Raw genomic sequence first — 12631 nt, 5'->3', positions numbered from 1 at the left:
GGGTTGTGGTTTGGTTTTGTTTTTTGTTTTTTTGTTTTTGCTTTGCTTAAAAGTATTTTTTTCTGAGGCCATTTGATATTGAGTCGTAGACCTTATGACGTTCTGTCTCTAAACACTTCAGCATGCATCTTTTAAAAATAAGGACATTCTCTTATGTAGTCACGATGACCATTATTGCATCTAAGAAACTGAACAGTAGTTCCTGATTGTCTAATATCGAGGTGTGTTTCGGGGGCAGAGGTGAGAGTGTGTTCGATGGGTGGTGTGTGGGCTGTGAGAGAGGGGAGTGCAGAGTGACTCTCAGCACCTGGAGGGACGGCCTTGCCGCCACCTGTGATGGGAGAGGTGGAGGGGCGGGGCCGGTGGAGTGTGGAGGGGCGGGGCCAACAGAGTGTGGAGGGGCGGGGCCAGCGGAGTGTGGAGGGGCAGGGCCAGGGCCATCTGGAGTGCCTGCAGATGCCCGAGTGCAGAGTTTGGGGTTCCAGGGAGAGGTCCGGGCTGATATGCTCTTACCTAGTGGGGCAAGGCAGCTGGCCTGGAGTCCAGGCTTCCAGATGCTTGGGGAGGGCGTGCATCTCCTTGGGAGAAGACCGTCCTGTGTTGTGGAGTTCATTCACATCCCCTTCCGTTCCGTTCCACACACTTCACCCACGTCAGCCCCATGCAAAGCTCCATGCCAGTCCTGGGCGACAGTCAGCTGAGTCCCACTCCTGACTCCCAAGAACTCATGGGCAAGACAAGCATTGAAGCTGAGAATTACAGTCTACAGAGGTCGCAGACAGACTAGATCAAGCATGTGGTGTGCGGGTGTGACCATGGAGCCCAGTGGTGTTTTTATTTTTAATTGGAACTCGATGCCGAAATTTTTTTTTTTTATTGGAGTAAAATTGCTTTACAATGTTGTGTTAGTTTCTGCTGTACAATGAAGTGAATCAGCTCTATGTATACCTATATCCCCTCCTTCTTGGACCTCCTTCTCCCCGCATCTAGGTCATCACAGAGCACTGAGCTGAGCTCCCTGTGCTTTACAGCAGGTTGTCGATGCCGAAATTTAAAAGTTGAGCAGTTTCACTTAAAATAAGATCGATTTCCAGCCTCTCTTGAAAAGTGGGAAGATCTGGCGATACTGGACCTGCATTTCCATTGAGCAGCAACCAGCTAGAGCAGAGATGTGGCTGCCTCTCCAGAGAGGGCCAAGAGGACCTACATTCACCAGTTACCACACTCCCCACCACGCCCTATTGTCTCCCTGACGCTGAGGCCAAAGGCAGTTGCCATGTATTACAACGGGAGATCACTGTTGTTTTCCGTTTTTGTTTGTTTGTTTTTTGGCTGCGTGGCTCGTGGGATCTTAGTTCCCCGACCAGGGATTGAACCCGGGCACTTGGCAGTGAAAGCGCAGAGTCCTAACCACTGGACCGCCAGGGAATTCCCTGTTTTTCTCATTGTTGATTTAAAAGGAAAGTTAATATGTTTCTTGAACCTTTTTCCTCTAGTAAGAGTGGAAAAGTAAAAGGCTGAGAGGTTGGGGGAATGCACATTTCTTTGAGGAAGAAGAGAATATTCCTTTAGATTTTCTTTACAAAGCTTATTTGTGTCTGAATTAAATATTTGACTCATTCATGGCACTGCCCGGCCCCTAAGGGGGCTTTTGAGCTCACGGTGAGATGCAGTAAGGAAAGGGAGCCTGGAAGGCTTTCCAGAGGAGGTGCTGTCTGACTTAGTCTTAAAGGATGAGCAGAGGTAGGAGGGAACTGAGCAACCCAGGCAGAAGGGACTGCAGGGCAGTGCCTGGGGACCTGCGGGGGAAGATGCCCATGTGCCAGGAGCACCTCTGTGCAGGGGGTGCAGGTAACCCTACACAGGGGAAACAACCATGAATTAGGACGCAGACTGAAGTGCGCCCCCAGCTCTCCAGGGTCCTCCCCCTCCTCAGGGCGGACCACTGCTGAGTCTGTTCTGAAGCCTTCCAGAGGTAGTCTGCACCTAGAAGCATCTGTATGAGATGATAACCTTTCTCTTTAGAACGCTTTCACTTAGCCATCACCATGGAGATAATTCCACGTTAGGACACACGGATTTGTCTTATTTTCCTTACCAGCCTATCATTCAATGACGTGAATGTGCCATGATTTATTTAAATAGTCCCCGCGTTGGTGGTCATTTGGGTTGTTTCTGTCTTTTTCCTACACCGACAGTGCTGGAGGGGAGTCTTGTGTGCACGCCTCTTTGCCTCTTTGCTCAGGTGTGAGTGGGTGTGTACGACGCGGCCCTGGAAGGGGGCTGTGGAGACGAAGGGCACGCCCTCCGTAGGCCCTGCGGGGTCTTCCTCCAGCGAGCCGGTGGGCGGAACGGCAGAGCAGGGCCTTTCAGCCTGGGCACTGTGGGCATGTGAGGCCGGATGAGTCTTTGCTGTGGGGTGTCCTGTGCGTGGCGGGGTGTTAAGAAGCACCCCTGTCACTAGATGCCAGTAGCATGCCCCACCCCCAGTCGTGACACCAAAAATGTTTCTAGATGGGGCCAAATGTCCCCTGGGGGAGCAGGGGACAGAATCGTCCCCAGTTGAGAACTCTGTCCCAGGGACTTTGGCGCCGCCTTCTCCCGTGTACAGCACGTGGGCATCCCCTCTCGTCCCCATGGGGCCCCCCGCCCAGGCCTGGCGGGGGGAGGTGCTGGGACGGGGCCCCGTGGACACAGGACGAGCTAGTCACATCCGAGCCGACCCTTGCTGGCCGAGTGGCCTCAGGCCAGCGGCATCACCTCCTGTGTGCCTTCCTGCTTCCTCGTTCATAAGCTGAGACCAATAAAAGTTGCCTCTCCTCAGGAGGCGGGGCTCGTGGGGGTGGGGCAGCGGGAGGGCGGAGCGATCCTGGGGGAGCTGGGGGCGGGGCCTGCGGGGCCCGGTGCGGACCACTCCTGGCTTCTTGCCTGCTGTTTTTTTTGGGTTTTTTTTTTGCATTGGGACCGCCAGGAAGTCCCAGTGGCTTCTTACTTTATGGCCATGGCCTCGTTTCTCCCATGTTTGGGGTCTGCGGCTCCTTTGCCCTAAAGGGTCCGGTAGAGCTCTGCTGCGGGATTATGTCTGGCGTCGGTGCTTCCACAACCTACCCTACCATCCACAACCCCACGCCCCATCACAGGTCCAGGTGGGAACCACACCGGGGTCCCTCCTGGCCGGGCCTGGCCTCTGGGCCGGCACAGTTGCCCAGCTTTGACCCGGCGGGACCGCGCTGGCGGCCAGGCCCGCCTGCCCACGGCCCGGGGCTGCCGAGCTCCTGTGGGAAGGGCAAGAGGCGGACCCTCGGGCCTTCCCAGGTTGGGGCCTACTGCCTGCGGGACAGGGCTGGTTGGTCGCCAGCTGTTGACCTTGCTTTGAACTTGTTTACTGCTGAGTGAGTTCAGGGAATGACATAATGTCCAAACTCCCTGGACTAAATTTAGGCCCTCGGAAAATAATTTCCCCTGAGCGCGTTCCAGTGCTGTTGGGTTAAGAGAATCAGGCCGCTGCAGCGAGGCCTGGAACGCTCTGCCAGCTCAAAGGCCAGTTCCCACCGCGCTCTTGGGCCGGTCAAGGGGTTAGTGTGACTCTCTGGGTGACCGGCCACCTTCATGATTTCTAAGCCTGCAACCGGGCCCTTACCTTCCTCTCCACTCTGCAAAGCCCACCAGGTAGGGCAGAAAAGGATCTGTAGTCACAGAGAAGGAGGACGATAACAATTGCAAAGGTTTGTTAAAGCAAACATGTATTATGAACTGGAATATAAGGTTAACATGGATATTTTCTTTTCTTTAAATTGAGATGAAATTCCCGTAGCATAAAAGGAAGCATTTTAAAGTGAACAGTTCAGTACCATTTAGCACATTCATAATGTTGTGCAGTCATCACCTCTGTCTAGTTCCAAACTGTTCTCATCACTCTAAAAGGAAACTCTGTATCCTTTGGCTGTCACTCCCCATTCCCCCCAGTCCCTGGCAACCACCAGCCTGGTTTCTGTCTCTGTGGACAAAGACAGAAACATTTTCTGGACATTTCATATATATAAAGGGAGTCGTGTAATATGTGGCTTTTGGCTGACTTCTTTCACTCAGCATCATGTTTTCAAGGTTCATCCACATTGTAGCCTGTGTCAGTGCTTCATTCCTCTTTATGGCTGAATAATATTCCATTGTGTGGATGGACCACATTTTGTTTATCCGTTCATCTGTTAATTGACATCTGGGCCATTTCCATCTTTCGGCCGTCGTGAATAGTGCTGCTGTGAATATTTGTGTACAGGTGTCAGTTTGAGGACCTGTTTTCAGTTCTTGTGGGTCTATCCTACAAGTGGAATTGCTGAGTCGTACAGGAATTCTATGTTTAACTTTTTGAGGAACTGCTGTTACATGGATTTTAAAGGTAAAACTAAAAATATCAAAGATATGTCAGGTTTATGGGGAGTTTGTTTCTCTGCCCTAGATAATCCCTCATTTACTCCCACCTGGGATTATTTTGCTGCTTGGATACTTCTGTCTTTCCATTTAATCCTCACAGCGGCTCAACAGGGCGGCTACTGTCAACCTTGACTTTACGGAGGGTGAGGGATCTGAGACCCAGGAACAAGTGGCAGAGGCAGTATTAGAACCCAGGCTGGTTTCTAGACCCTGTGTCCCCCGCCCCAGACACCAGCTGGTAGGCGCAGCCCAGGGGCCTCAGTGAGGTGGACCCCTGACCCTCCCCGTGGCGGCAGGAGAACCCAGCTCAGACCCTGGCGGCGTGTCGGGTTTCCTGGCACTGCCCTGAGCAATCAGGACTGCTGATTTAGAGGAAGTAAGAGCGTGTGTTAACCGAAGCTCCCTTGGGACGGACGGGCTGAGGGTCAGCCTCCTTGGGAGGAGGGCTGCAGCTCCTTCCTGCCCTGTCCCCAGCCCTGTGTGCCCCGCTGTCCTCAAGCCCTGGAGTGCTGCCTACTTTTCCCCCATTTCCCCATGTTGCTTGCCTGCTTTAAAACTTAAGCCTGGAATTTTTTTCCCCTTTGTTATGCCTCTGCCTCAGAAACCCCAGAAAGTAAGGCATTCTTGAGTATTGTAGTGCGCTTTTTACAAATTAGGGTGACATATGTTGTTGGTGTCTTGAATGCAAGCAGAGCTGGGCCCTGGGCGCGATGCGGCTGCTCCCTCCATGCGCTCTGTGCCCAAAATAAGCTTCAGGTACAGCAGCCGTTCCCCCTTCTTCCAAAGCCGCATCACCTCACACAACCTGCTGAGGCCTGCACCTTCCTTCTGCTAAAGGAACATGGCGGGGGGGGGGGGGGGGAGCAGGGAGACCGATGCATGAGAAACAGCTCAAATGACTGGCAAAACAGGACTCATTAAATAAGTGATTGCTTGATAGAATGCTATGCAGCCATCTTGTAGGCTCTTGTATTTACAGAATTTTTGAGGACATGTATTTTGGAGAAAGTCTTCCAAAATACTATGAGATCCCTATTTGGGGAGAGTGTAGAACTGTATGCATGTAGGGAGAAAACATCCAGAAAGATGGGACTAAATCCTCTAAAATGTTAGTGGCGTGGTAGCTGGGGATGGCGAGATAGTTGGTGATTTAATTTTTTTTTTTTTAATTTTTTAAATTTTTTTTTTCTGTATTTTCTGTTTCTTACAATGACAATCAGAAAAATATCCATATTATTAAGAGAAATGTTTACAAAGGGGCAGTTACCTCTGTGGATTCCCCAGCTGGAGAAGACAGGCTCCCTAAAGGAAGAGGGAGGAGTCAGCAGCCATGATGGTTGGAGCGGGCTGTGTCCACCAGAGGGCGCCATGTGTACGCAGCACAAAGCATCCTGTAGCATCCTTTAGGTGGGCTCTCAGGGCACTTGGTAGGTAATAGGTGTGCAAGGGGAAGGGTCAGAGGCCGCAGGGCCAGAGTGGGGCCTGGCTGCTTAAAATGAGAACCCTAAGAATAAGCAAGAGGCTTCCCAGCTCCTTGCAGTCCTGACAGACCGCCTGGCCACAAAACTACCCAATTCCAGGTATTTTTAGTAGTTGGTCCATCTGGCTCCGCATCTCCCGTGTCTGAAAACAGCTTCTGTCGTCTTGCTTTTTCCCTCAGATGCTTCTGACGAGCAGAATTCACAGTCTTCAATGGAAAACTCGATGAACAGTTCAGAGCAAGTAGAACGGCAGCCATCTGGAGATGTGGGTCTGGCTGCAGAGACCTCCACAATCTCTCAGGTACCTCGGTCGAGGTCTCAGAGGGGCAGCCAGATCGGCCAGGAGCCCGTTGGGGTGTCGGGGGTACGTCAAAAGGTGTTCTGCTGTTTTGTTTCGTTGTTTGCTCTTTGGACGATTGGAACTGTCTGGTATTCATTGAGCGGGATTCGTGGGCATCCTTCTGTGTCTGAGCTGGTCACTGGGGCCCATGGTGAAGGAGGAGACACACGGGTCTGGCCCTTGGGGTGGGTCCTTTATCCCAGCCTCAGCCTCACCACTTTGTTTATTCGGGTCCACAGAAGCGCTGCCCGGTCTCAGTGACCCAAAGTCAACTTCCCTCAGAGCTGGGAAGATAAGACTTCAAAATCCTAAATGCCGGATGAATCATGCTTTGGAATTTCACAACTGACAACACTCGCCCTGCTCGGACCCCTTTCTGGGTCATTACTGTTTGCCAGAATCTGGTCTGAATCAGACAGTGCAGGCTCGGGTGGCTTTGTGGACAGGAGGCAAGGTCCCGGGTTCGAATCCCAGATCCTTCACTTGACACACACGAGCGTCAGTATCTCCGGCTGCTAAAATGGGATCACGGAACTGTCTTGGGGCCAGGGTGCGGGCGAGAGGAGAGAATGTGGGTAGCACACTTAACACAGAGGTACGCGCACGAGATGCCCCAGTGTTGCCTCGGCCTCCATGGTGATTTTTTACCGTCAGCCCTCTGTGCTTACCTAAGAGGTCTGAGGACTCAGGTATCAAAACTTCAACTAATAAAACTGTTTCCACTTTGCTGAGTATTTTCACACCTAGGGAGAAATTGACAAGGAGCAGAAAGAAGTCTGTACTTCTGTCTGTCTGTACTCTGGGGAGCCTTCAACCAGGCCTTCCGCAAGGGAAAGTGCCTCTCAGATTTTCACATCTCCATACCCTTGTATCTGCAGCCCCCTTTCAGCCTATAGAACACCCTTCCAAAGGCCCAAAGACACAGAGGTGGTGTTGATGAAAGATGTGTTTGCAGTGGCGGAAAATCAACCACAACCTAAGTGTATCAGAAGGATTAAATAAACCTGGGGTCATGGATAAAACAGCCTGCTATGCAGCTGTTAAAAAGAGTGTGTTGACCCAGGTACAGATAGAGAACAAAGAAATATTCTCACAATGTGAAATGAAAAACACAAGGCAGAGCCTCGAGCATAGCACGAGCCCATTTGATTAATACTACGATACAAATCAAAGCCTCATGTAGATAGAGCTGGTAAAACCAAGAAGCAGCTGGGGTCTCCTGGCCTCTTGAACTCAGCGGAGGAAAGATCAGCTTGAAACCTTGATCCACACCCTGGGGGCATGTAATGCTCTCCACTGACATCTGAAAAGTCCAGGGGTCTTCCATTCTAACACGCCACCCCCACTCCCATTTCCGGGGACCCAGACCTGAAATGGGACCTCTTCTGCCGTTTTCATGCTCACATAGACACGCCACCTTTCTCCAGAGCTGCTAGGTTTGTGAGCAAGGCGAAGGGTACGCCGCACTAAAGCAAACAGCTTGACATTGATGTTCAGCCATTCCTGTTTAAAAAAGAAAAAAGGCTCCCCGTCCCCTTTCTCACCCCCTCCCTCCTGCTCTCTCCCTTATGCAGGACAGTCCTCCTGTCTCCAGAGTCCGCTCCCAAGCTCACATACTGTCCCCCACCGCGCCCCCCATGCAAGTGCTCTGCAGACACTTCACCTGAATGGGATCCACCTTCCGCGGAAGGCACGGCGGCCCGCTTTCTCCCGTTACGTTTAGACTGAGCTTTTATCACTTTCATAAGGAAAAGGGAGGGGTGCCTTCCTGCCGTACCTGCTCTCGGGGTTTTCCTCAAGAAACTCATACACATCCTACATCAAGGCCCGGGGCTCTCTGTTTCACATTTATTGGGTACCCACTGTGTGTCGGGCAGTAAGCCAGATACGAGGTAGCCAGGGTGAGCCAGCAGACATGGTCCCCCGGCCCTTGCGGGGCTCATGATGGGGTCGGCGGGGCGGGGCGGGGGCGCAGAGACACAGCTGGGAGACAGCAGACGCAAGCGGGCCACGGTTCATGCCGCAGGAGAACGGGAGCGGGGCAGTGAGAAGATGCGTAACAGGAGCAGAGTGCCCTCCTGGATGGCGTAAGCGGGGAGGAGTGGGAGGGGTGAGAAGTTAGGGTGGCGAGGGCAGGCTTTCTAGGCAGAGGGAACCGAGGGTGCACAGGCCCGGAGACAGGAGCCGCCCTGAGGACAAGGGGAGGCCGAAGCAGGAGGGCGAGGAAGAGGATGGCGGGACGAAGGGGAGAGAGGGAGGCCTTCTCTGCCTGGCGAGGAGCTGGGATTCTCTTCTGAGGCCAGTGGGACAGTATTCTACGTGTGATCGCTACTTTGAGAAGATCTCTCGGGCTCCGCTCAAGGCCGGGTAGGGCGGCCGTGGAGCGGCTGCTGCACCAGCCAGATGAGGGTTGGAGGCTCAGGTGTGGACGGGGTGGCAGGCGGAGGGCAGAGGGGGTGGGCCGAGGGCGTGGGGGCACGGAGAGGAGGGAGGGCTCCAGGGTCCACTGTACCCCGGGCAGACGGTGGTGCTGTCGCCAGCTGTGGGAGCACCAGTTAGGACGGGCGAAGTCAGGAGCTGGATTCGGGTGGTGGGTCAGGTTGGAGCTGCCTGGGATGGTGGCGTGAGAAAGTCGAGGGAGAAGCAGACGAGTGAGCATTGAACTTTCTTTTTTTTTTGAGTCCTGGGACTTCTTGGGAATTTGGTGGCAACTGTCGACCCTTCCCCCAGAATAACAGACTTGTGTACATTCCACAGTGCTGAGTGTCTGCCCCGGGCCAGGCACCTGTGCTGAGCCCTGGATGAGCAGTTGTTAACACGGCCAGGTTGGTCTAGCCCTCGAGCTTGCAGAGGTAAACCCGAAACTGCGTATATAATTACCCTGCAGCTAATGAGAGATTGGAAGACATGAGTGACATGGGCTTGGTGGACACAGGAGCAGCTTGGGTGTGAGGCTCCCCATGGGTCCATGAACCTTTTTGAGTCCACGAAAGGGTCACAGGGTCAGAACCGCGGACGCCCACCCTTGGGTCCTTCCTGGGCTGATCTGCAACCTCCCAGCTGACCTGAGTCGCTTTCCTGTGGTCTCAACCTGTGTTTCTCTTTTCTTCTCCTTCCCCCAAGGATCTGGAAGGAGTGCCACCCTCCAAAAAGATGAAACTGGAGGCGTCGCAACAAAACTCCGAGGAGATGTAGACACCGAGTTCAGTCCTCTGATCCACTTCTCACGGGAGATGCATCAGCAGGCTTAATTCTAGAACAACCTCACCCGAGCGGATCCCTGTTGGGTGCGAAGGGAACTACTAACTTTTCAAGTTTACCAAGTGCAAATCCAAGAAAACCTAGAACGGCGTAACTTCTCAGACACTGAAGAACTTTCTGCTGTGAAGCAAAACACTCGAATCTTGAAGTGACTGTCCTGGGGAAGGCGGGGTCGACAGCTCAGGAGCGTCTGCACACTGTCTCTGAAGCCAAGATTACATTTGTGTTGCTGCTGTATTGTTTTTTTTGTTTTTTTTTTTTTCCACTTCTCTATTTAACGATGTAAGCTATTTGAGGGTGGTACCGATCAGGAATTCGCTTTTTCATCGGGGCTTTTCACTGTTCAACTGATTCCTTCCACTTTCTTTTTTTGTGCCTTGTGCCCTTGAGGTGACCTCTGGCATGTTTTCCTGGTTGTTTTGCATCTCCCCTTGCAAGTGCCCTCTTGGTTCAGTTCAGGCAGCCATTGCCCCGGTCCTCACATCTCTCTCCTCCCTGCCCCAGGACTTCAGCTGGAGCGGACCAGGCAGGGAGAAGGAGAGCCCGAGGCTGCAGAAGAGCAGGACCTCCCCGGCAGCCTGACTTCCTGGTCCAGGGGGCTGAGGGACACACCCTGAGCCCCAGGTGGGGACAGCACCAGCCTCCAGGGTCCGAGGAGTCTCCGATGTCTGGGCACTGTCCCCAAGGGCTTCCACAGAGCCCTTCGATTGTCCTGGCACTTCCTACTCTGCCGCCACCACACCGCGTTCTCCCACACCTCCGAAGACGGACTGGCTTCTGCCGCTGACTGCAGGATTGTCTCCTTAAGACGATAAAGGGGCGGAGGAGGCTGGGAGCAGACGGCAGGAATAGCTGGTGCTGAACTTTCTCTCATAGGACGTCGCTTGGATTTCAAATCCACTGTCACCTGCTGCCCTCTGTTCGCCGCCCTCCCCCCAGCTCCACCCGTCCCCACCTGCAGAGGAGGCGTCCCCACCTGCAGAGGAGGCGAGGTTGCAGTCGGCCAAAATCCAAACTCCACTTGCTTCTACATACCGTTCCGACTCCCAGAGCCAACAGTTGGATCGTGTCTCATTCCCGGGTGCGCCGACGCTCCCAGACGCTGCCACGGGGGAGCGGGCCTTGAGGGTTGGACCTCGAAGGCCAGAAACGAGGCACCGAGGAACTGGAGAGCTTTGCACTCCTCCAGAAAGGGGCAGCCGGGTCCCTCCTCCGCCTCCATCCCCTGCCTGCACTGGGACAGCTTTCTCTCACTAAAATGGAGATGCCGCCCCCCCCCCCCCACCTTGGACAAACTGCCTAATTGTTTGGTTCTGAGGCCTGGTTTGCTCTTAATTCCTATACGGACTCCTCAGACCTTAACCCTTTTCCTGAGCTTTCTTTACTGCACTGGAGTTCCAACTCCCTTTGAGTTGTATGGCGGGGAGGGAGGGTTCCGGGTTTCGTTGGTTGTTTTATTCTTTTTTTCTGTTTGTTTGTTTTTGTTTTGGCTAATTGGTGCATATTCAGGTACCACCTTTTTCACATGTGGATCTCTCTCCTGACCACCATGGGGAGTGTCTGCCAGATTCCATTTTCTAAGAGTGTCTGAGGGTGAGGCTCTTATTTGTTTTTTAAGGGAGCCAATCTATTTCCTGCACTTCAAGAAGAATCAAAATGTTCCTGAATTTCAAATACCTCATGCAAAAATGTCTCCTGAAACAAGGGAAGAAAAAAAAAAAACACGAACTTCGAAAATCTTAATGTTGAAGTTAGCGATGCCGAAAGGTTTCTGTCTTAAAAAAAAAAAAAATCCTTATCAATTTCGCCCCTCAGGCAGGCAGTTCTGTGGAGAACTGGGTCCTGCGTTACCTCTCCGCGTATCTCAAGGCGGCTTTACCTCCAGACCCTATAGAGTTAGAGTTAACTTTTTCCTTTGCAGCAAAACTCCATTTGGATGAAAGATGAATTTGGATATTTATTTCCTCTTCTTTTTTGGGAAACGAGAGGTTACAAGCAAGACAGCTGAAGGAGAATCGCACACACACATCCGTGGCAACAGCAGGGTCCTCTCGACAGGCAAGGGGGAGTGGACACGGTTGAGGATGAACGTAAGAGGACACCCAGGATACGAGGCTGTCATTAGTTTTTCTCTGAAGTGCCTGAAGGTAGGAATGGGCCGGGGGTCGGGGACCGACGGGGCCCCGCCACGGCCATGCCAGGCAGAGCGCCAGCGGCCCTGCACTCCATCCACGCCGGCCGGGAAGGCCTTCCACGCGGGATGATGAGACTGCAAAAATCCAGACGTGCTTCCTTCCCCGACGCGGCTCGCTCCTCAGAGCCGCCCTTCCCCACCCCTCGCCCCCAGTCCCACCACAGAATCTAAGACCTTTCAGCCGGCGAGCCAGAGGCGGGGGGTCCTAAGCTAATGCCTTCCGCGGACACCAGGCCCCGCGGCCTCAAGGGCTCCCAGGGCAAACTTAACTCCCCGAAGAACTTGAAGTTGGGGATGCTGCATAGACATTCCACAAAGTGCTGGCACTTACCCCGTAACCCGAAGGCGGTAGACCGGCTCATAGGGTGGTGACCTCCCATTACCAACGATGTCATGGTTCGGAATGTTCGTTATCAGCCAAGGACCTGCTTAGAGGTATAAAGACCTTTTTTCACTGTTACCTAATTTTTTCTTTTCCTTACGATTTTTCGTTCTTGGTGTGTTGTACAGCAGTATAATTTTTCACTTATTTATTCCATCAGTAGATACGGTTTGTACAATGTACAATGGTTCCATTTCAGAAAATAAAAACTCAAATCATGAACACCATGCGATTTTCGTAGCATCATGATACAGAGTAAAATCCGGTGGATGGTGAGAAGGTCCCCCACCGGCTGCTCTGGCGTCTCCTGCACGGCCACGTGGCCCTGACTTTGTACACAACTTGCACGCAGGCACTGTGGCCTCCGCCTCCCACGGTCGGTCGGTCATCATAGCTGCCATCATTAAGCACCTGCTGGATGCTGTGGGCGGGTGTTATTTGCCACCTTATGCAGACAGCCTCTTGCCGAGTCAGAGCCCCGGTGTAAATTACAGCTACGCCCGGCCCCCCAGCCTGGGTCCTGGCCCAGGACACAAGTTTGC

The 12631-nt window shown here is 53.0% G+C and overlaps 1 protein-coding gene across 2 annotated transcripts in view; it reads left to right on the top strand.

Moving 5' to 3' along the window:
* BCL7A (BAF chromatin remodeling complex subunit BCL7A) overlaps positions 1-12301 on the top strand; it is a 29723-nt gene extending 17422 nt beyond the window's left edge. The window contains exons 6-7 of one of the 2 annotated variants that reach the window (XM_068563567.1): positions 6092-6213; positions 9376-12301. In XM_068563567.1, coding sequence (XP_068419668.1) covers positions 6092-6213; positions 9376-9447 — 194 coding nt within the window. In that variant the 3' untranslated portion in view covers positions 9448-12301. Of the gene's footprint in view, positions 1-6091; positions 6277-9375 lie in introns of both variants that reach the window. The other variant, XM_068563566.1, reaches the window with a different exon arrangement.
* Positions 12302-12631: the final 330 nt, after the last annotated feature.

This window comes from Eschrichtius robustus, chromosome 14, assembly GCF_028021215.1.
Source record: "Eschrichtius robustus isolate mEscRob2 chromosome 14, mEscRob2.pri, whole genome shotgun sequence".
In the NCBI taxonomy this organism is placed as follows: domain Eukaryota; kingdom Metazoa; phylum Chordata; class Mammalia; order Artiodactyla; family Eschrichtiidae; genus Eschrichtius; species Eschrichtius robustus.
Note: the sequence above shows the minus strand (reverse complement) of the source record. Positions and strands in the feature narration are given on the sequence as shown.